The 23,055-nt window shown below is 39.5% G+C and overlaps 1 protein-coding gene across 2 annotated transcripts in view; it reads right to left on the bottom strand.

Moving 5' to 3' along the window:
- LOC114648901 (polyamine-transporting ATPase 13A3-like) overlaps positions 1-23,055 on the bottom strand; it is a 119,659-nt gene that overhangs the window by 8,888 nt on the left and 87,716 nt on the right. Inside the window, exons 22-32 of one of the 2 annotated variants that reach the window (XM_028798220.2) lie at positions 22,398-22,529; positions 18,812-18,891; positions 18,560-18,602; positions 18,232-18,341; positions 15,693-15,789; positions 15,376-15,448; positions 14,975-15,152; positions 14,622-14,818; positions 10,655-10,743; positions 10,279-10,359; positions 9,955-10,044 (exon numbers count right to left, since the gene is read on the bottom strand). In XM_028798220.2, coding sequence (XP_028654053.1) covers positions 9,955-10,044; positions 10,279-10,359; positions 10,655-10,743; positions 14,622-14,818; positions 14,975-15,152; positions 15,376-15,448; positions 15,693-15,789; positions 18,232-18,341; positions 18,560-18,602; positions 18,812-18,891; positions 22,398-22,529 — 1,170 coding nt within the window. The remainder of the gene's footprint in view (positions 1-9,954; positions 10,045-10,278; positions 10,360-10,654; positions 10,744-14,621; positions 14,819-14,974; positions 15,153-15,375; positions 15,449-15,692; positions 15,790-18,231; positions 18,342-18,559; positions 18,603-18,811; positions 18,892-22,397; positions 22,530-23,055) is intronic. The other variant, XM_028798223.2, reaches the window with a different exon arrangement.

Here is a 23,055-nt window from a genome sequence, read left to right as displayed (position 1 = left end):
GACGTGACTTAAGATTATAAATGTTCTATTTTTTTTAAGTGGGCCAATTCTCTGGCAAAGGCAGTTGTGAAATACAAATGGTACTTTTCCATAGCTTGCCAGACACATGCTGAATAGTCCACAGGACCAGCATCAATAACAATGATTCGGTCCACATTGCAGGCAAGTTTTTGGCAATAGTCCGCACTTTGGAGTAGATAGGAGTTAAATCTGCAGCGAGCAATAAGGGATGTAAACAACAGAATAAGAAACATCATGTACAGTTAGGAAAGGTTTCGAGCTTGTGCCTTTAGTTATTTTGGTCATTTTGCTCCCAACTTTAGAAGTCACTCCTGAACAGTCTTACACAGCTACAACCCTGGGAGGTATTTAAAACATCACTCAATGCTTTTCTGTATTAACAAGCTTTTAATCCTGTTTAGTTATCCTTTTTAACTGTTTATAAAATTATGGGATTCCTTTTTTGGAATGCTAATTATTATTATTTAATGCTTGTGGTACAGTGCTGTGAAAAAGTATTTGCCCCCTTCCTGATTTCTTTTTTTTTTTTTTGCATGTTTGTCGCACTTAAATGTTTCAGATCATCAAACAAATTTAAGATAACCCATGTAAACACAAAATGCAGTTTTTAAGTGAGGATTTTATTTATTAAGGAAAAAAAAAAAAACTATCCAAACCTACATGGCCCTATGTGAAAAAGTAATTGCCCCCTAAACCTAATAACTGGTTGTGCCACCCTTAGGAGCAACATCTGCAATCGAGTGTTTGCGATAACTGGCAAGGAGTCCTTCACATTGCTGTGGAGGAATGTTGGCCCACTCTTCTTTGCAGAATTGTTTCAATTCAGCCACACTGGAGGGATTCTGAGCATGAACCGCTTTTTTAAGGTCATGTTACTGCATCTCATTTGGATTCAAGTCCGGACTTTGACTAGGCCACTCCAGATCCTTCATTTTGTTTTTTTAAGCCATTCAGAGGTGGACTTGCTAGTGTGTTTTGGATCATTGTCCTGCTGCAGAACCCAAGTGCACTTCAGCTTGAGGTCACAAATTGATGGCCGGACATTCTCCTTCAGGATTTTCTGATAGAACCATGAATTCTGCCTTCTATCAATGACAGCAAGTCGTCCAGATCCTGAAGCAGCAAAGCCGCACCATCACACTACCACCACCATGTCTGACTGTTGGAATGATGTTCTTTTTCTGAAATGCTGTGTTACTTTTATGCCAGATGTAACAGGATGCACACCTTCCAAAATGTTCAACTTTTGTTTCATCAGCCCACAGAAAAGTTTCCCAAAAGTCTTGGGGATCATCAAGATGTTTTTTGGCAAAAGTGAGACGACCCTTTATGTTCTTTTTAGTCAGCTGTGGTTTTTACCTTGGAGCTCTGCAATGTATGCCATTTTTGCCCAGTCTCTTTCTTATTGTTGAGTCATGAACACTTACTTTAACTGAGGCAAGTGAGGCCTGCAGGTGTTCACATGTTGTTTTGGGTTCTTTTGTGACCTCTTGGATGAGTCGTCTCTGCACTCTTGGGGTAATTTTTGTAGGCCGGCCACACCACTGTCCCATGTTTTTTCCATTTGTAGATAATGGCTCTCAACGTGGTTCACTGGAGTCCCAAAGCTTTAGAAATGACTTTGTAACCTTTTCCAGACTAATAGATGTCAATTACTTTGTTTCTCATCTTTTCCTGAATTTCTTTAGATTGCGGTATGATGTCTTCCTTTTTGGGATCTTTTGGCCTACTTCACTTTGTCTGACAGGTTCTATTTAAGTGATGTCTTGATTCAACAGGTCTGGCAGTAAATCAGGCCTGGGTGTGGCTAGTGAAGTTGAACTCTGCTTTCCAAAAAATGTGATTAACCACAGTTACTTCATGATTTAACAAGGGGGGGGGGGGGCAATTACTTTTTCACATAGTACCATGTAAGTTTAGACAGTTTTTTTTCCTTAATAAATAAAACTATCACTTAAAACTGCATTTTGTACTTACTTAGGTAATCTTTGTCTAATATTTAAATTTGTTTCATGATCTGAAACATTTAAATGTGACAAACATGCAAAAAAATAAGAAATCAGGATGGGGGTAAATACTTTTTCACAGCACTGTATTTTATGTGTATTCATGGTTTAAAGTGCCTTGGACACATTTTGTATTCATGGGCACTGAAATTAAAACCTTGAACCTCGATTATGAGATTTTATCTATCATCTAACAGCAAAGCAATGGCAAGTGAAGCATTTGTGACAGAGAAGGAAAGCAATTGGGAAGCAGTCAGTTCTGCACTGAGAATCATAAAAGGGAAAAGAAAAAGTATTCTTTGGTGGAGGAGTTCACCAAACAGAAAAGTGTTTGATCAAATTTAAATTGGAAGTGAAGCTGCAAAAAGGACAGGTAGCAGTATGTGGGTGGAAGGCAGTAGGAAATCATCTATAAATAGGAATCTGCATTAATGCTGAGAATTATTCCAAAGTCTAAAATTTACAATTTTACCGACAGGATTCAGGGAGAATAACAGCTTGTTCAGGGTCTGGCGATAAGCGCAGCACAGCAAAATCTTTTTATCACTGATCTCCACAACAAACAGCAAAACTGGCTTGAACTCTCAGAACGCAATTTGAGTGTTTTATGTTGTGTTACACTAAAGTAACCACATGGATTTCTAAAAGTCAGCTAAGGCAGACACAATTACAACATAATGTTTGTTTCAAAAGTGGGGCATGTCTTTATCTAAAAGCCTTGATTCCCACAGTAAAGAAATGTTGATTTTTTTATTTCACCACAAACTCTTGAGAATGCTTTATCTTGTAACATTTAAGCAGAGACCACAAAACTGAAATAAAAAGATAAAAGCAACTAACACAACGCTCAACTATCTCACCACAGCTCCCTATGAAAGTAATACCACTGAGAATCTCACACATAGGGCTTCCACAGACAAAATTACCCCCATAAAAGCTTGAATCAATCAAAAAAACAGAACTAACAACCCCAACACCACTCCATGACACCCTTCAATATCTGCCAATACCAGAGTAAGTGCAACTTATGAAACCCTTACACCTGAACCTGTGCTGACATGAAGCCTACTAGGATTTGTAAAAACATAATAACATACCATGTGTTCTTAAAACAAAAACCACTGACATGGGCTCAAAATCCTCAATGTATTAATAATTTAAACATCAGAGTCCTTTTCTGATAAATGTGAGTATATTTCTTAATAAACTAGAAAAAATGCATCTCAAAAAGAGCAGTTAGTTGCTGGGTGACTGAGCAGATTAGCAGACTGTAAGTTGCTACGCATGCATGTGCTCTGCATGGTTGGATTCTTGGAATTTGTTTCAATGTTCAATCTTCTTCTTCTTTCGGCTGCTCCTCTTAGGGGTCGCTATAGCGAATCATCTTCTTCCATATCTTTCTGTCTTCTGCACCTTGTTCTGTTACACCTATCACCTGCATGTCCTCTCTCACCACATCCATAAACCTCCTCTTAGGCCTTACTCTTTTCCTCTTCCCTGGCAGCTTTATCTTTAACATCATTTTCCCAATATACCCAGCATCTCTCCTCTGCACATGTCCAAACTAATGCAATCTCGCCTCTCTGACTTTGTCTCCCAACCGTCCAACTTGAGCTGACCCTCTAATGTACTCATTTCTAATCCTGCCCATCCTTGTCACACCCAGTGCAAATCTTAGAGCTGGAGGTGGCAGAGTTAAATATGCTGTCACCTGCTTTCTGGTCAGTGCCACCGTCTCCAACTCATATAACATAGCTGGTCTCACTACTGTCCTGTAGACCTTCCCTTTCACTCTTGCTGATACCCGTCTCTCAAAGATCACTCCTGACACTCTTCTCCACCCACTCCACCCTGCCAGCACTCTTTTTTTCACCTCTCTTCCACACTCCTCGTTACTCTGTACTGTTGATCCCAAGTATTTAAACTCATCCACCTTCGCCAACTCTACTCTCTGCATCCTCACCATTCCACTGACCTCTCTCTCATTTATGCACATGTATTCTGACTTCTTTATACATTTATATATTATATAAATACTAGGGGGCTTCGCTCGCCAACCCCTGTGTTTGGTTAATTGGATATACAATTTTACATTTTTTTTTTTTGGAATTGTTTTAATTTCATTATTTTCACTTTTACTTTAAAGCTTCATTAAAAACAATATTTTTTGGAGACACATTGTGAAAACGCAACGTATAACTGCCCATGAGTGAATATTGTTTCTGTAATAAATAATCCGAGTTTTTCTGTTTGTCCCTGTGATTTATTGATTGTCATAGCAAAAGCTATTCTCACGGTAAACTGTAAACATTTTACTACGAATGGCATATCACGATCTCCTTTGGTGTGTAATGTTATTCGCAGAATATATACATCACCTTTCTCTTTGCCTGTTAAAATTTGCATCGCTTCTCCGATGTCATCAATATACACCCGACCGAATTGTGTACTCTTTGAAATTTAACTTGTCGTTCCTTTAACTGTTGTGGGACCACAGATTCTCATAGCATATGGTCCATTATTGTGTAAATCCACGTTTTGTCCATTGAATGATGCGAATGCGAAAAGACTTTGTTGTCTACTCTTTTTTTCAGACCTCAATTTGTCCTGGTATTTTTTCAATTACACCTGGTTCTGATGATTAATCACCTTTTGTTTGCGGTAATGCAATCATTTCTATCTTTTCTTTGATACTGTAGTGACTGACATGATAAAGTGTCACAAAAGTTTTACTTGAACAATCGCTGACATCCTAACCCCAAACACAACTTTCTAGCACCCTCTCCAACGCCCCCCCCTTACCGCATCAAATCAATACCCCGCTATCAGTCCTCCGTGCTGTACTCCGCCTTCCCTCAATCGGACCTAACAGTCACTTAAAACCAAAAAGCCCTCAACCTGGCTGGGACGCTACAATACTTTCGAATTTTACCGCTTTCATATTCTGTACCTTAGTCTGCATGTATATCGCGCCATCGTTTGTTTGAGCCTTTCGAATTCCACTGCTTTCATAATCTCTTATCTGCCTTTTTTTCTCTCCAATGCCTTTGGGTCTCTATTCTCCGTATTGTCCTTATACGCTTTATATGCGCTGAGAGCACATGATTTGTGTGTACTATGTGCTTTTACATGATTAATTTTTTTTTGATGGGTGTGCTCTTATATATTCCATACTATCTTTGTGGACCTTTGCGGACCCCGTAGTGTCTTACGTTTGACTCTGGGGTGCAGTGCAGAATCCTCTTTTCTGTGTGGCTGTGTCGTTAGTCCTCAGCTATGGGCGCGTTGTTTATCCAGGCAGGCTCGTGTTTGTATATCCGTCAGTCGAGTTCATTCGTTTTGAACCCGTGCCTGCTTTGCTTCCGCAGTTTCAGACGCGTGTTGTAGGCGCCTGCGTTCATTGATCTTATCCAGGTGGGCTCATGTGTGTATCGTTGAGCTGTATTGTGTTTGAATTTGGTATAAAGCGTTCAGCGGTTTGTACAATCCAAGCAGCACATTATTCCTAACTTCACTCCGCAGTAGTGCCACTCACAATATGGCGGTGACGCCTGCGCCTTCCGTATTATCTCAGGTTTCACTATGCTGTGTAGTGTGGACGTTTGCGGCATCCGTAATCTCTCCGGTTTGACTTTGGGTGGGGCGCCGAATCCTGTTGTGTTTGTTTGTTCTGGGGCCGTGTATTAGTTGAGCTGTATTGTGTTTGAATTTGGTGTAAAGCGTTCAGCGGTTTGTACAATCCCAAGCAGCACATTTGTTTTATTTGCTATTTCCATTAGTTGAGCTGTATGCGCCTGCGCAGTACGTCTCATGGTCCCATCGCCGTGTACCTGCGTCCATGCCATCCGGTTACCTGCATCCATGCCATCCGGTTTACCATTCTCGGTTAGTAATATGGATTATATATTTAATAAATATAAATATATATTTATATATTCTTTATACATTCTTCAATATATGCTTATTATTTTTTCTCTGTCCTTTTTCTTTAACTGTTTAATTGTTAAGTCAAAATGAATGAAAATACTTAAACTAAAATACCCTACTAATGCATAATACACATACACAAAATCAAGTTGTATCCTAAGCTAAACAAGTTGCAACTACTTGAAAATTAGAAACACTAACTGATGCTAAGAATTGCCTTTAACAAAAATGTATCTGTCGATAGAAACCGACCCTGCCAGTCTCTGCCATATTTATACCAAAAGTTCACACGCATCACTACTGCAATGACTGTGCTTATGTGATGCGAGAAAAAAAAAAAAATTAAACTTATTTGAATCACTTAAAAAACACCCAGTAAAAATAAAACTGAATTGTACCTATCTAACATAATAACAGTGCTGGTAAAAATTATTAACCCCAAGAAAAAAAATACAAACACAGAATAATAACAGCAAATCTATTTGGTCATTGTTTTCAACTACATGATATTGTTGTAGTTTTAGACGTTTCAATATTTTGTCAGTTTTTTCTGCTTCTTAAATAGCAGCAGTATTTCTGACAAGTCATTTACAGCCTTTGATCTTATGATTCAATGCTCAGCTCTGTAATTACTGCGGCTGTAAAGTGTTAATCCTTCATGTTAAATTTGCTCTTCTGCTGGTATGTTTCTTTCAGAGCACTGGCTGCCCCTGTGACTGAGCTGGATTTCATCAAATCTCTTTCTGGAACAGGAAAATCTTGAACCCGTTCCAAAAAGCAGGATTAACAAGTGCATCTTCAGTCCCATGAATCATGTAATTCTGGTTTAATCTGTTCCAGAAATGCAGGTTTAGCTAAATCCAGGTTTTCTAGAATGGAGTTAGACCAATTCCCACGAATCCCAAACTATTTTAACCAAATTTCATACTAATCCAGCTTTCTGGAACAGATGTCAAGAGATGGAAAATGCAAAAGAGAAACACGGTCAGACAAAGCAAGGGTCAAAACCAGGAGTTAAAATTTGAAATTAGCAGCCAAAAATCAAGACATTAATTGTAAGGAAGAAGCAAATATAAACTTGAAACGCAAAACACAAACCTACTTGATTTAGAAAGCAACTACGCTACAGAGACACTGTTCATTGTATATCCATCAAGGAATAATGTGGCCCTGAACATCACTTCCATGACGTCAACTGCAAGACAATCGTGGTCACATAACACCTCCAAATGGTGTTGTGTAAACAAAGAAAACAAGATGTGATCCAAATTAAACTTTGTCAAAACAAGAAATAAACCACAGTAATGGAACCCTTATGCTAAATAACCACAAAATACTCAAAATTCAAAGTGTAACAGCAAGCAGAATGAGAGATTTGCCTCTTCAAATAAGAAATGGACCACAAACAACAATGTGAATAAAGTAAACAAACAACAACATGGGCATAATCTGTCACAAAATAGTAAAACGGTTAAAACAACTCCATTTGACAATTCCAACAACAGAACACACAATATTCGATTGCTACAACTGATTATGAAAGAATTTGATTCAAATCTGTGCACGAGATTAATGCTATGCTATTTTAGACGCTTCTATAGCAGACCAATTGTTATAAACAGAAATAAAATGTACACAAATATATAATATGCAGTTTGAATATTTGTAAGTGTTAATGGTATAAAAATACATTTTATTAGAGTTCAAGTGTAATATCACAACAACATACAGTAAATATGAAGGCCATCATCATTCTGAATAAGTGTATACGTTTATTAGTATTCCACACCAATATGTTTGTCTAAGGCATGCCTGTAGCATCAGGGAGAACTGAAAGTGGGCATATTTTTTGCTACCTCTTTCAATTACAATCTCCTGAAGATGGGAAGAAAGCTTAACAGCAACTTGCTCCTGAATTCTTATCAAAGCTAGGGAAGCATCCAAACGCCTCCTTTGCCCCAGAAAACATAAATAACAAACAAAATGAAAAAACCTAAGTTGCCCTCCTGCCTGTGCCACACATTTTTTCAACGGTCTTCTACACAAGCTGAAAGGCTATTTGCTATGAGCAGTGCACATATTTGTAAGTAAGTATTTAATCATTACTAGTAATTATAAAAATTACACTGATATCATAAAAATCTCAACATAAATATTAGATAAATATCAGCATAATCAGAAAACTCCTTGGTGGCAGGGCCCCGGGGGTGGATGAGATATGCCCGGAGTTCCTCAAGGCTCTGGATGTTGTAGGGCTGTCTTGGTTGACACGTCTCTGCAACATCGCATGTACATCAGGGACAGTGCCTCTGGATTGGCAGACCAGGGTGGTGGTCCCCCTCTTTAAGAAGGGGGACCGGAGGGTGTGTTCCAACTACAGAGGGATCACACTCCTCAGCCTCCCTGGAAAAGTCTATTCGGGGGTTCTGAAGAGGAGGGTCTGTCGGATAGTCGAACCTCGGATTCAGGAGGAACAGTGTGGTTTTCGTCCTGGTCGCGGAACAGTGGACCAGCTCTGTACCCTTAGCAGGGTCCTGGAGGGTGCATGGGAGTTCGCCCAACCAGTCTACATGTGTTTTGTGGACTTGGAAAAGGCGTTCGACCGTGTCCCTTGGGGAATCCTGTGGGGGGTGCTCCGGGAGTATGGGGTACCGGACCCCCTGATAAGGGCTGTTCGGTCCCTGTACAACCGGTGTCAGAGCTTGGTCCGCATTGCCGGCAGTAAGTCGAACTCCGCCAGGGCTGCCCTTTGTCACCGATTCTGTTCATAACTTTTATGGACAAAATTTCTAGGCGCAGCCAGGGTGTTGAGGAGGTCCGGTTTGGTGGACTCAGGATTGGGTCACTGCTTTTTGCAGATGATGTTGTCCTGTTTGCTTCATCAGGCCATGATCTTCAGCTCTCTCTGGATCGGTTTGCAGCTGAGTGTGAAGCGGCTGGGATGGGAATCAGCACCTCCAAATCCGAGACCATTGTCCTCAGCCGGAAAAGGGTGGAGTGCCCTCTCAGGGTTGTGAGCGAGATCCTGCCTCAAGTGGAGGAGTTCAAGTATCTCGGGGTCTTGTTCACGAGTGAGGGAAGAATGGAGCGTGAGATCGACAGGCGGATCGGTGCGGCGTCCGCAGTTATGCGGGCTCTGCATCGGTCTGTCGTGGTGAAAAAGGAGCTGAACCGTAAGGCAAAGCTCTCAATTTACCGGTCGATCTATGTTCCTACCCTCACCTATGGTCATGAGCTATGGGTAGTGACTGAAAGAACGAGATCGCGAATACAAGCGGCTGAAATGAGTTTCCTCCACAGGGTGTCTGGGCTTTCCCTTAGAGACAGGGTGAGAAGCTCAGTCATCCGGGAGGGGCTCAGAGTAGAGCCACTGCTCCTCCGCATCGAGAGGAGTCAGATGAGGTGGCTCGGGCATCTGATCAGGATACCTCCTGGACGCCTCCCTGGTGAGGTGTTCCGGGCACGTCCAACCGGGAGGAGGCCCCGGAAAAGACCCAGGACACGCTGGAGGGACTATGTCTCCCGGCTGGCCTGGGAACGCCTCGGGATTCTCCCGGAAGAGCTAGAAGAAGTGGCCGGGGAGAGGGAAGTCTGGGCATCTCTGCTCAAGCTGCTGCCCCCGCGACCCGACCTCGGATAAGCGGAAGAGGATGGATGGATCAGCATAATCATCATGATATGAAATGAGACAAAACAAATACTTTGAATTGTACTGTAAGGCACACTGACAATAAACTGTTTTGGAGATAACATAAGAATTCATGCAATTTTATACCCAGCTCTGCTTGTACAAATTTTCATAAAACATGATTTTGGGATAAAGATGTGTATGTCCCCCATTTCTAAAGCATTCTTTCATTTTCTCCCCTTAGGCCTTTTACTGGGAAGCAGGTCCTGAGCTAGAATTGGGCAAACAATTTCTTTTAGGCACTTCTGCAAGAAGTACAAGGGGTACTGAAGTCAAAAGGGCTACAGAAAAATCAGCCCTAGTGACAGATACCTGGGGGTAAGGGGCAGCCACTCTAATGTCCTCTCGCTTCTCACTGTAGACAAGGCGCAGCCACAGTTGGCCGGAGTTACAAAGACAGCTCTGTCAACAAGAGGTGGGAAAGGGAGGGGTGGGGGACAGGGATGGCAAAAAGAGTATGGGGTTATAACACAACACAAGCAAAACCTTTCCTTTCCTACCTTGAGTGAAGAAAACAAAAAAAAAATAAAACAAAAATAAAAATAAAACAGAACACACATACAGAACTGAGGCTTCAACTAAAAACTGAAACCGAAACAGTGACAATAAAAAATGTACATTTTAAATTTAACTCACTTCAAGAAGGAGGGCCAAAGCAAGATTGGCAGCAATTATAAACAGCATGGTAATCCGCCACTCAAATGGCACACATACAAGCTGGAAAACAAGAAAGATGCAAACAGTTGTCTCTTAATGCTGCAAGTACACTCCCTCCTTTTATCTTCTACCCAAATGCAACATTTAAATTAGACTGCTGTTTCTTCTTGTCTATTTAAAGTAGGTTTACCAGTGTCCACTATCCAATATTTACTGGATCTGCCTTTATTTAGGAATATTTTATAGCAATTAGGTTAACGAAATTTTTTCACAGGTTGCACCAAGCTAGTTCAGTGCCTTGGAGTTTTTCTAGTTGTAGATGACAGTCACTTCAGTGCAAAGGATATACACTTACCTCAAAGAATTCCTCAAGAGCTGTGATGGGGTAAAGCAGAAGGAAGAGGATGAAAGTATACATGACCACAATGCAGCCAAGGAACAAATCTGAATTGAAACAGATACACAACAGACGTCAGGATACATTGGATATACAAACTTCAGAGCACATAGCTGTTCAAACCAAATAAACCAAAGAGTATTCATATTTAAATTCAGAATAAAAACAAAAAATTACAGAGGCAAAAACAACAGTGCAGAAGAAAAATAAATTATTGAGCAAACTGGCATTACACAGACACAATTCTTATCTGGCCAAGTATTAGGGGAAAAAAATGAATCAACAAGTTAAGCAATAGTTAGGTTGTTCTGAGTATTTCCTCCACATGATTTTTAAAAGAAACATGTTACTATAAAGTTAGCTTTCGGCTTAGATTTAACCTAACAGAGTATAAATGTGATTCTTAAATATTCCATTACAGAAATCATGGTAATTAGCTCCAATGCCCTTCTGCTTTACAGTATTTTTAATGTGAAGCATATGAGAGAATTCATCCCATATGATTTTAAGTTTGTTCAAAGGCATCCTGGGAGATACATTGATCTTTAACAAAATACCATTAGACATGAACTATATAAAATCCTCATCCACTAGAATTAGTGGATTGAGCTGGCACTGGAAAGAGAGGACAGTACCTTTGTTTAAAGAAATTTCACTATGACGCATTGGTTTGAAAATGGTGCAATCCCACAAAGGGGCATTCATGTTCATTTTACCTTGGCTTCAACTAGACTACTGGCAGAGTGCTGCACTTGGTGTGTTTGAACTATCCCATAAGCCATTATGAACGTTTTGTATTGCATCTAATTCAATCCATTACGGTTACCACGTAATTTTCAAATCACCTTTACTTTTTGATTCACCCTTGTATATAATCAGAAAAAATGAACAAACATCAAAACTGAGTAGTTATATTAATAGTAATCTTAGAACATAGTCAAGAAACAGGAAGAATGTAAAAAGAAAACTATATAGATATAAAATGATCAGTTGAAACAGGTAAATGAGCTTAAGGACAAATATAGTCATGTGAAACAGTACACCCATGAAATGCTTTTTCTTTAGAGAGGATCTTGCAGGATAATATCATACTTAAACCTCAGGTATTTAGCTTGGTTTCCTCTTCGATGAAGTGTTTGTTATCACCATGTCTGGATCAAAAGAGCTCTCTGAGGCATTCAGAAAAAACACGGTAGATGCCTTGAGTGTGGGAAAGGATTTTAAAACATCTCCAAATAATAGGAAATCAACCATTCGACTTTCTCTAGAAGATTAACTATAAGTGGAGAAGATTTAAAACAACTGTCGGTTTGTTCAGGCTAGTCCACCCCAGCACGTTCAACCCAAGAGCAGAATGCAAGATGCTTAAACAGGTAGATTGTGCCGCTGTTGATGTCACAGTGGATGAGTCAATCATTACAAAGAGGCTACACAAATTAGATCTACATGGGAGGTTCACCAGAAGGAAAGCTTTACTGTCCTGGTTGCCCAACACCCAGTCAAAGACCAAGACCTCTGGAACAATGTGCTCTGGACAGAGAAAGCAAAAATAGAGCTATCTGGCCACAGTACCAGAAGACTGGTTTGGAAAAACCAAAGGCAGCACTTGGCCAGAAGAACCTGATACAAAGTATATAGCGTGTTGATGGAAATGTAATGGCTTGGGGGTGCTTTGTTGCGTCAAGGCCTGGGCAGCTTACCATCATAGAATCCACTGTAGCAGAAGGTGCTTGAGGATAATATTAGCCCATCTGTCAGAAGGTTGAAACTCATCTGAAACTGGACCTCACAACATGATAATGACCCTAAACATACCAGGAAATCCACAAGTGTTCTGGAACGGCCTAGTCCGAGTCTGGATCTGAATCCCATTGTGCTGTGCTGTGTTGTGTTGTGTTGTGGAGGGATTTGAAAAGGGCTGTGCACACAAGAAATCCCTCAAACATTGCATAGCTGAAAGAATTCTGCATTGTGGAGTGGGGAAGACTTTCTGCTAGTCGCTGTCAGAGACTGATAGGCACTTACAGGAAATGAGGAGGCAATACCAGTAATTAGAGCCAAGGGTGGACTTACTTTTTTCACAGATGGAAATGACGTATCTGTTTTCTTTTTTGTTGGATACATGACGAATACTGCAGCAAAACACTGTACCATTGCATGCTCCTCAACCTGACCTTTTTAAAATCAAATTTTAATACCTTAATCACCTTTACCCAAAGATATGGTCTAAATTAAGATCAAATCTTGATACAATATGACCACACATGTTTTAATAAAAAAAAAAAAAAAAAAAACACCAACATCTCCTGGGGTGTACTTACTTTTTTACATGATTGTATTAATTAGTAATCACAGGACATAGTTATAGAAAGAAGAAAAAGAAGCATTTAAAATGAAAATCATCTCTCTATTATAATTAAAAAATCTTGGGAAGGGAGGCGAGACGTGACTTTCTCAGAAAGACACTTTCACGTCCCACGAGACGAGACTTTGTGCCAAGAGATTTAACAACGCCCGGTGCTGGAAATAAAAGACAAAGAGCAGATGACAAAGTCATAAAGAATTCAAAAACATTGGCGTGGTACACATGCAGTGCAGGTTAGAGATAATGGAAATACAAAAATTCGAAAGTCTCAAAAAAATGATAGTAAAGATTGCATTAGCGCAAACAAACGGAAATTATTACTCTGTGAAATAACGGAACAGCGAAAAGAGATCGAATATATTGTTCGGATTTAAACTTTAAGTCAGAGACTTGATGATCATCTAATTCGTGTTGCCATCAGGGAAAAGTAGTGTTTCTTCCCAATGAAGAGGCGTATCTGCGATAATTAAAAGATTTGTTGTTTGGTGAAAGTGAAATCCCACGAGATAAATTTTCAAGCCCCGCGAGACAAGACTGTATGCAAGGAGATTTGGAAAAGTCAGGCCCACATCTAAAACATTTACAACCACGCACACGGTTCAATGATTTCTCATTTGTGTGAATGCTATTGTCAGACAACAGTTCTTATAGAGAGAAAGAAACAATATTCACTCATGGGCAGTTATACGTTGTGTTGCCACGATGCAATTTCAAACACGGAATCAAAATTCAATGTGATATTGACAAAAAGGTAAAAGAGAAAAGAGATCTAATATATGGACATAGGTGATATGACAGAAGTATGTAGATATTTTTTGGCTACGTGAAGTTGCTGACGCGTAGCACAGGCAGGGGGGTTGGCAAGCAAAGCGAGCAGGGGGCAAAGCCCCCTAGTTAAAGTTAAAAAAGATCATAGCTAAGAAAGCTAAATGACATGTAATACTCCTATACAATGTGAACAGTACACATTTCTTATATTAATCACAGTAAACATTTAATATGACAGGTTAGTATCAAATGCTGACTTCAACATGTCAATTTGTTTTCTACCTCTGTCATTATTTTTATCACTCTTTAATTTAATATTGTTTTTTATCAATATGCTGCTGCTGGAGTATGTGAATTTCCCCTTGGAATTAATAAAGTATCTATCTATCTATCTAAAATGACCTTATTGAGTTTTAAAGAGACTGAGGATTATTAACTCTTTCTTCTTGTATGTTTGGTTATAACCATCAATGAGTACTTAGTAACAGAATACCAAAACTGATGTCAGCAACATGAAACTGCTGCTTAATAGCATATTATGTTACCCTTTTCAGCAGTTGCAACAGAGACATCTAATTTAGATGCAGATCCAGTTGTTCTCAAAAAAAGTGTCTCTTTTCAAAAAGAATCTATATGATTTAATATCCCTGAGGCCTGTCAAGTTACTATATGTTCTGTTTCTACAGTTTTGCAGTTACACTTAGATCTCCCTGGCAATAGTAACACTGTCATAGAAGAAAACTGCTCATAAATTGTGGGAGACAGTAAGGTATTAAGCATGGTAAAACTTACAGTTAGTATAGATGGGCTGTCTAAAAGGCTTTCCTTTAGAGAATGTCAGGGCCACTGTCAGATACTGGCAACAAGAAATGAAGAAGAGTGTTGTGTTCTCAAAGTTTTTAACATTGTGCTCCTCTTCCTCTTCTGTCGTATTATGAAGGGTTGTATTCCAGGCCCACATGTCCTCTGATATATTCTCTCTGCAGACGCTAGACAACAAGAGCAGTGTGCTTAGCAGGTAGGACCTCACTCGCAATTACCACTTAAAAGTAGGGTTTACAACAGAGTATGAGATACTACACAGGGAAGAGAAAGACCTTTGAAAGATCATTTTAAGAGAGCTGACTAGGAGCTGGGGTACTTACTTCATGCCTGGTTGCCAAATAGAGTACCACTGCTGGGTCTTCACTAGGAGGAAGACCCACACCTGAAATCCCATACACAAAAGAATCTGAATCACTACAGAGAGAAGAAGCTGGGTAGAGATCAGGCTGGATGGGGGCCGCTGGCGTACAAGCTCAGTCCATGCAGGATTTAGACTCACTACACATGGAGGAAGAGAAGGCAGAGAGAGAGAGAGAGGATTGGAATTTTGTCTTGTATCTCGCGGTGTAATGACAGCCTGTGTTGCAATGCATATTTTCATTTAGTGACTCAAACTTGTTGAATTGCATGCCTTTGTCCTAAACAATGCAATGAGTGGATTAGAAAATATAAAAGCTGCCCCGAGCAAAAACTACAATCCTGTCTTTTTCAAAGTACTCACTGGTGAACACAGCAGTCATGATAATAGCCAGGTCGATGAACAGGTACTGCCTGTCACCCATATTACTCAGGATCTGAAACACAAGCTCAAAAGAATAAGTTTGCAAAACATACATTTACACTGGCTCACATGTCATTCAGAAAACAGACATGCACATGTATTATAAGAAAGACAAACACGTATGTGATGTTTTTTCTCGCATTTTGATATCAGGAAGCTTAGCCCTTGATTATCACTGTCACAGTGTTACATGTGAGTGGGATGTCCTCTCACTCCAGTGTCAGTCTTAGTGTAGCTATGCTATGTTCCACACTTACTGAGTAGAGCAGCAAGACGGTCAGATACTGAATGATGCTGTAGAGAGCCATGAACTTGAAGACACAGAAGGAGGTAACAAGTGCTGCTCTGCCCTCCCTGCAAAAAAACAAAAACAAGTAAAAACCCTTTTCATTTCACTACATTCAGAATATCAGTAGGGGTGTACACACTCTCTCACACGCACCATTGTTTCATTTTATATTTATGTGAACATTTTACTGTATACCTGAATGGAGATTTGTGTTTCTCCAGTCTAGCTCAGACAGACATTCTATCTACTGGTTCAGTTCTTAAATGTCTGATTTTGCGAATTACTGTTTTATACAAAGTGAGGACTTTTGCATTGTTTCTATATCTATTCATAAAGAATACTTAAAAAAAAATCTGATAGTAACAGTATATAAACATTTTATTAACTATGCAATTATCAATAACAACATTCAATATATTAACTATCACATTACAAATAACTTATTATAGTAAGTTTTTTGGAATAGAAAACAATAATAAACATATGTTAAAAATGTTATTAATCGATTCTTATAATGAATACCTTAATGAATACCTAAACTGACATTTTGCTGAAAACATCTGATATTGCAATCACCAAAAGCCAAAATAAAAGATGGTCAGGAATGGACATCTTCCTTGAAGAGGTAGACATGAAGGGACACTGTGGCAGCAGGTGCACCAGAGCTGGTGTTCTAGCAGTCGTGGATGGACGTGTTGGCTGGGGAAGCAACCCAACTGCGATGGTTGTCAGTCTCTTTCCTGGTCGGGAGGCCATAAACACACAACAGAGGAAGACTAAACTCCCTGCTATGGGCAGATCATCCCCCCTTATACTGGGTAGCAACATTCCTTCGGGTGTGCCCCAGTATGGACTCCTGCAGGGCAGCATGGGAGTTGTGGTCCCATACCGCTGCCCTGTCAGGTTCTGTGGTGTCCACCAGGAGGACTTAACAGGAATTAACTAATGAGCAGCCAGTGTGGACCTGCCTAACCTGGAAGTGCTCCAATAGACTGAGCACCAAAGGTACTCCTGGGCTGAGAGTTAAAACAGATAGCCGACCACTTGCCCCAGCAAGTCGAAGTTGGAAGCAGAGAAGGACAACACTTCTCTGGGAAGAGTGGAGGAGTAAAGAGTAGAAGGAGAACAAAGGAAAGGATTTGTTTGTGCCAAGAAATTGGAAAAGAAGCCTGTGGAAAGGTACTTTGTTAAATAACAACATTAATTGGGAACCGGGGACTTGTCTGTGAAATCGTGTCTGGGGTGTGGGGCTCAGTGGCATCCCCTAGAGGTCAGACTGGGCACAGTGTCATCAAAATGTACTCCGCTTGTCTGATGATCCGTATTACTGAATGTTTTCCTACTGTCTTTAACTAAACTTAATATTTCATAAAAACATAACCCTGAATATTAATACACTGAGTAAAATGATTTTGCATTACTTATTAATGAAAGGTATGTGACCTCCAAAGCATCATGAAAAAATGAATTGTTCGGTTTCATGCAATAACTGATTTATCCCATTCACTCTTTCTTATAGAATTGCTTCAACAGAGAGACATAAGAACAGTTTTAAAGAAACATTTTATTCTAGATTATATTTGGCCTAACTTCTCCCACTTGCATTACAGGCAGTTTTATAAGCCAAAAATTCCTTGTTAGTGTTGGAGGAAACAAAGGGCAAATTAGAGAACTGCATCACTCTATTGTACCAGTTAGTGTTAAGACCCTTGTGCTTGTTTCTGTCTGATCCAAGACCATTGTCACTAATAGATAGATAGATAAATACTTTATTAATCCCAAGGGGAAATTCACAATGTCTAGTTAGTTAAGTTTGTAAAGTCACCAAGTAAGTAAGCGAACATGTAGGGATGAGGGGAAGAAAAACAGAATACCTGGAGAAAAGCCCAAATCAAGATACGAGGAAGACATCCAAAATCCAGAGAGACAATAACCAGTCCGGTTTATAACTCGGTCTGCTGGAGCTGACACACAGTAGTACGTAGCGCTGTGCCAACTGTGCTGCCCACTATTCATACAAAGCTGACCTTAAAATGTTATACTGATTCTCAACTAAGTTAAACACCTAAAGGTTGCATTTTTAACTTCCTTACACACCAAACACTTGAAAGCAGAACAAATTCACCTTTTTCTAAATAGTACAACTATTCACAAAACAGATATGAGCTAGTTCACCGACAACAGCATGTAACAATGAATGTAACAAGACAGGGGCCAAATAATTTTTTATGGTACGGTACATCAATCATTTGCACTAAAATATACTAGCACCAATAGTGACATTTCCAATACAACTTAAGAGCATAATCATTGATACTTTTTCAATTAATTTACGGTTTTATCATCTCAGCCTAAATGAAACTTTGAAAAATGGGAGCGTCATAGTTTGTAAATCTTAGCAAACTGTATTTTGGCTTAACTGAAAGAGGGCTAGAGGAGCTACACCACTTTATAAACAGGAAAGAGTTAAGTGAAATGAAGCATTTACAGAAACAGCAGCTCCTTACCTGATGAGGTCTGGCACACAAGAGATGTCAGGGGTCTTTGATGTGAATGGGGAGGCAACGGAGGCCTCAAGCTCAGAGAGAGAGATGCCAGCGTGAGCACGCTTCAGAGCCTGTGATGGTCAGAGATGAACAAGCAATGACATCAGACAAGGAAAAAAGCAAAAAGAGTGAAGAAAGATGCATGGACTGAGACATATTAAATGGGGCCAGGCTGATAAACCTAGACTCGGGGTGGGGATGTACAGGTGGGAAAACATAGGTCAGAGAGATGCTATGGCTTATAACAGTAAAGAAAAATGGTAACACAGACAGACATTTGGCTTCTTACCCCACAGTCATTGGCCCCATCACCACACATTCCCACATAGTAGCTGTAGACAAAAAAAGACATATTTGTTTTCAAAGCTGTGAACAACTGGATATTCTAAAGGTGTGACTCAGTTATTAATTGGGACAGACAGACTCCCAGCTCCAATGTCATTACAACTTCCCCAGGCATGCTTTCTTGAGTTAGTCAGTCACTCTTGATGCTGAAACGTAGCAAACAACTTGTTCATTACCTCTTTGATTGGGTACTTACTCCACTTTCTGCAGAGCCTCAACAAGCTGAGTCTTCTGATCTGGAGCCATTCGTGCATAAACTGTCCCACACAGAAGCAGCTGAGTAAAGGAAGAATATTACGAATGAATCAAGCATCAGCATCAGTAATACCACTTTACAGAATCGTACAATATACCGTGTTTCCCCAAAAATAAGACCTACTCCAAAAATAAGCCCTAGCTTGATTTTCAGGCTGCTCTGTAATATAAGCGCTACCCCAAAAATAAGCCCTAGTCAAGATCGTCAGCTGAAAAGTAAGGCGCCTAGGGCCGGGTTTATACTTCACGCGATGTGACGTGTGTGGCCGAAACATCCAAGGACACCTTGTCAAAATATCTCTGAAAAGGATGTTTAATGATTACATCCATCAATTCGGGGATGCGCCCATTCCAACAGCATTGGACACGAGGCAGTAACAAAATCCCTGGATGAGGCATCAGCTCATCGCAAGCTGAACACACGCATACACATACACTAGTTTCATTGCAGCTTCACAAAATCCCCAAACCTTCATGGCTTTGGATGGAAAACTAAGCCCACTGTAGAAACCCACCAGGAAAAACATGCAAACTCCAGGCAGGGATCACAAGGGACATGACTCCAGCAGTACTACCACTCTGCCACCGTGCCACCCCATATGTGTAACTGTTAACAGTATTCATTATTTATACAAAGTTAACAATTTATCTGTAAATGTAACATACATACTTTAATGCATTTCATCATGAAAGTGATATCAAGTATAAATCTAAGAATTCTAAATGTGCAGAGAGCTGGAATATTATAAATTTAATGTGTTCTGTGTGGCGATGCTGCTGTCAGGTCAGGAGGAAGCCCCAGAAGCTCATAGGAATTAACAACTGGGTCAGTTTGAAGATGACGTTTACGACGGTCTACTTTAATAATAAAGTAAACTATGAGGTTAAAGTGGACCTTTCAAGTTTAAAGATGAAATTTCCACTTTAAATCACAAAATAGACATTTTTATTATGTTCTTATTTTTTTTTCTCTGTGGCTCAAATACACTGCCATACATTCTGATGGTATTGTAAGGTACAAAAAAAAAAAAAAAAAAAAAAAGACAGCACAGAAAATGGTATGTGAGACTTTTAAAATGTATCATGTCGTTACTTTGGGGAATATGCGACGCTTGAATATAAAAGCACCATGAATACATTTGTATGTCAGCATTTTGCTTCACCACATCGAACCATTAATCAAACATCGAAGTGCGCACATCGATCAGCAAAGCGGCTGGAGTAGCAAGAAATTCAAGCTGGAATTCACGGTTTGAATGTGGAGACTTATGATGATGTTCCAGAAGTAGATGACATGACTGTACAGTATTTGGATAGATGCATATTGTTGTACATGAATAAATATAAGATACCCCCTGAAAATAAGCCCTCATGCATCTTTTGGAGCAAAAATTAATATAAGACCCTGTCTTATTTTCGGGGAAACACGGTATTACAAAGTAAAGATACTAGCTGGGCTAATGGTCTTCAAGAAGTGTCACTAGTTAACCACTCAGATGGAGCAATATGATTGCAGCATGTGAATTCAGAAATCTTAAAACACATTTTCACTTTTGGCTTTCCAAAGTCCTTAATTAATGACGACTTTCCATCTTTAAAAAAAATTATTTCCCCTTAATCGATCTATTTTTTCTCTTATTATTCTGTCAGCAAGATCAGACTTCTTAATCAGATTAATTAGTTAGGATAAGAGAATTTGGTTACATCATGATATGCTTTTGGCAACCTTATTCAATTATTTTAAATAATGGACTTATGTGAAGGTAATGAAAATTCATAAACACATTAATAAGCCAAAGCTTGATAGAAACAACAAACGGCAACTACATTTGATGATTTCTCCACGTACCGTGGAATCAGAAAGTTTTCAGACCCCGTCACTTTACACACTTTATTGTGTGGTAGGTTTAATTTTAAATTGTTAAATTTCCCATTTTGCCAATTAATCTACATCCAGTAATCCTTAATAACCAAGTGAAAGCATGTTTTCAGAAAGGTTTGCAAAATTTATTAAAAATTAAAAACTGAAATCTCTCATTCGCACCCTTTGCTTTAGCACTCCAAATTGTTGCACAGTGAATCCTGTTTACTTTAATTCTCTTTAAGATGTGTCTAAAACCTGATTGAAGTCCACCTGTGGCAAACTGAATTAACTGGACATCGTTCAGAAGGTCCCATAATTCACATTGCATGTAAAAACAAAAACCATGGCATGAGGTCCAAGGAACTCTCTGTAGACCTCTATGATAACACTGTGGTGAGTTAGAGATTAGGACAAGGTTAAAATCATTTCTAAAGCTTCGAGTGTTCCCAGAAGCACTCCAGCCTCAATTATTGTGAAATGAAAGATGTTCAGAAACACCATGACTCTTCCTAGAATTGGCCATCTGAATTGGATAAACTGAGTAAAAAAAGAGTAAAAAGGGCCTTGGTCAGGTAGGTGACCAAGAATCCAGTAGTCACTCTAGCAGGGCTTCAGAAGTCACCTGTGAGATAGAAGAACCTGTTGGAAGATAATCACTTCAACGGCACTACATCAATCTGACATTTATGGTAGAGTGGCTGGACAGAAGCCACTCTTGAGTAAAAGACCTATGACAATTAAAGGACTCTGAGAGCATGAGGGAAAGATATTCTGGTCTGATAAGACAAAAACTGAACACTTTGGGCAGAACTCATGGTCAGAAATGAGGAAAAGATTAATATAGCCCAATACAAAGTGGTCCTTGAAGAAAATCTGCTCCAGAGTGCACTGGTTCTCAGACTAGGAAGATAGTTTGCCTTTTAGCATGGCAATAATAATAATTATAATTCTTTGCATTTATATAGCGCTTTTCTCACTACTCAAAGCGCTCAACAATTGCAGGTTAAGGGCCTTGCTGAAGTGCCCAACAGAGCAGAGTCCCTTTTGGCATTTACGGGATTCGAACCGGCAACCTTCCGATTGCCAGTGCAGATCCCTAGCCTCAGAGCCACCACTCCATCCTCCAGCAATGACATGAAGTACACAGCCAACACAATGATGAAATTGAATCGAATCTAACAGACTGACAGGATCTACCAGTAAGAATGGGACTACCTCCAGGCATGCAAAGCTTGTAGAGACTTACCCAAGAGGACTCACTGCTCTAAGTGCTGCCAATGGGGCTTCTACAAATACTGAATTAATGGTCTGAATACATATATGAAGGAGAGGTTTCAGTTTTTCATTTTTAATAAATTTGTAAACTTTCGGAAAACATTTTATTTTGTTATTAAAGTTAGATTGAAGGGCAAAAATGGCAAATTTATTCATTTAAAATTAATTCTACAACATAATAAAGTGTGCAGAAAGTGAAGGGATCAGATTACTTTTTGAATCCACTGTATATTTGTTCTTAAGTACATAATGCAAGATAATCTAACAATTTCAACAATAAGGACTCCCACCCTGGTGAATCAGCTTCTGCTCCCAGAACAATCAAAACTAAATCATTTATGTGTACTTTCCTCGATGGGTTAGAAACTGACTGAGGTAAGTTAAATACCTTGGGCAGAAGGTCTGGGAAGTGGTCTAAGATGACAGAGAAAGTCTTCCCATTCATTGCAAAATGATAGCTGGGCTCAGCTGGGCTGTGTTCTGCAGCTTCCAGGTCCTTCAGTTTCCTCTTCTTGATTAACTGCTTGGGCAGAATGAGAGAGAGTTAGTTATGAGTGATCAAAGGGAAAGTGCAAAACCTGTAATTACAAATTAAATTTTAGATAAATTTCTGTTTATTAATAGAAACACATTTGCCTTAGAAAAATGCAGCAATGTGCACAAATTTAACACAGAAATATGGAGGGCAGTCTGCACATTAAACACACTAATCATTATTACCACTGCTTGCCAGTAGGCCTTATGCTAGCTGCTCAACTTCATCAACAGAAATGTGGACTCAAACCTCTTACTGTACCAGGAGCCAACTCCTTCATGAAAAGAGACACTGAAAATGGTTTAACAAGCAATGAATATGTGATGTAAATATTTTTATTGAGAATTTTTTGGAATAAATATTGATATGGACGATAACAAACATAAAAAACAGAAGGGAAAGAGTGAACATATAACTTGCTCATGAAGCAATGGACTAGGAATAAGAGCAGAAGGTAAAGATTTTCACCAGCTGTAGCAGTTGCTTGAAATGACATTAAAGTGATGGCATA

The sequence above is a fragment of the Erpetoichthys calabaricus genome, chromosome 3 (genome assembly GCF_900747795.2).
Source record: "Erpetoichthys calabaricus chromosome 3, fErpCal1.3, whole genome shotgun sequence".
Classification (NCBI taxonomy): domain Eukaryota; kingdom Metazoa; phylum Chordata; class Cladistia; order Polypteriformes; family Polypteridae; genus Erpetoichthys; species Erpetoichthys calabaricus.
Note: the sequence above shows the minus strand (reverse complement) of the source record. Positions and strands in the feature narration are given on the sequence as shown.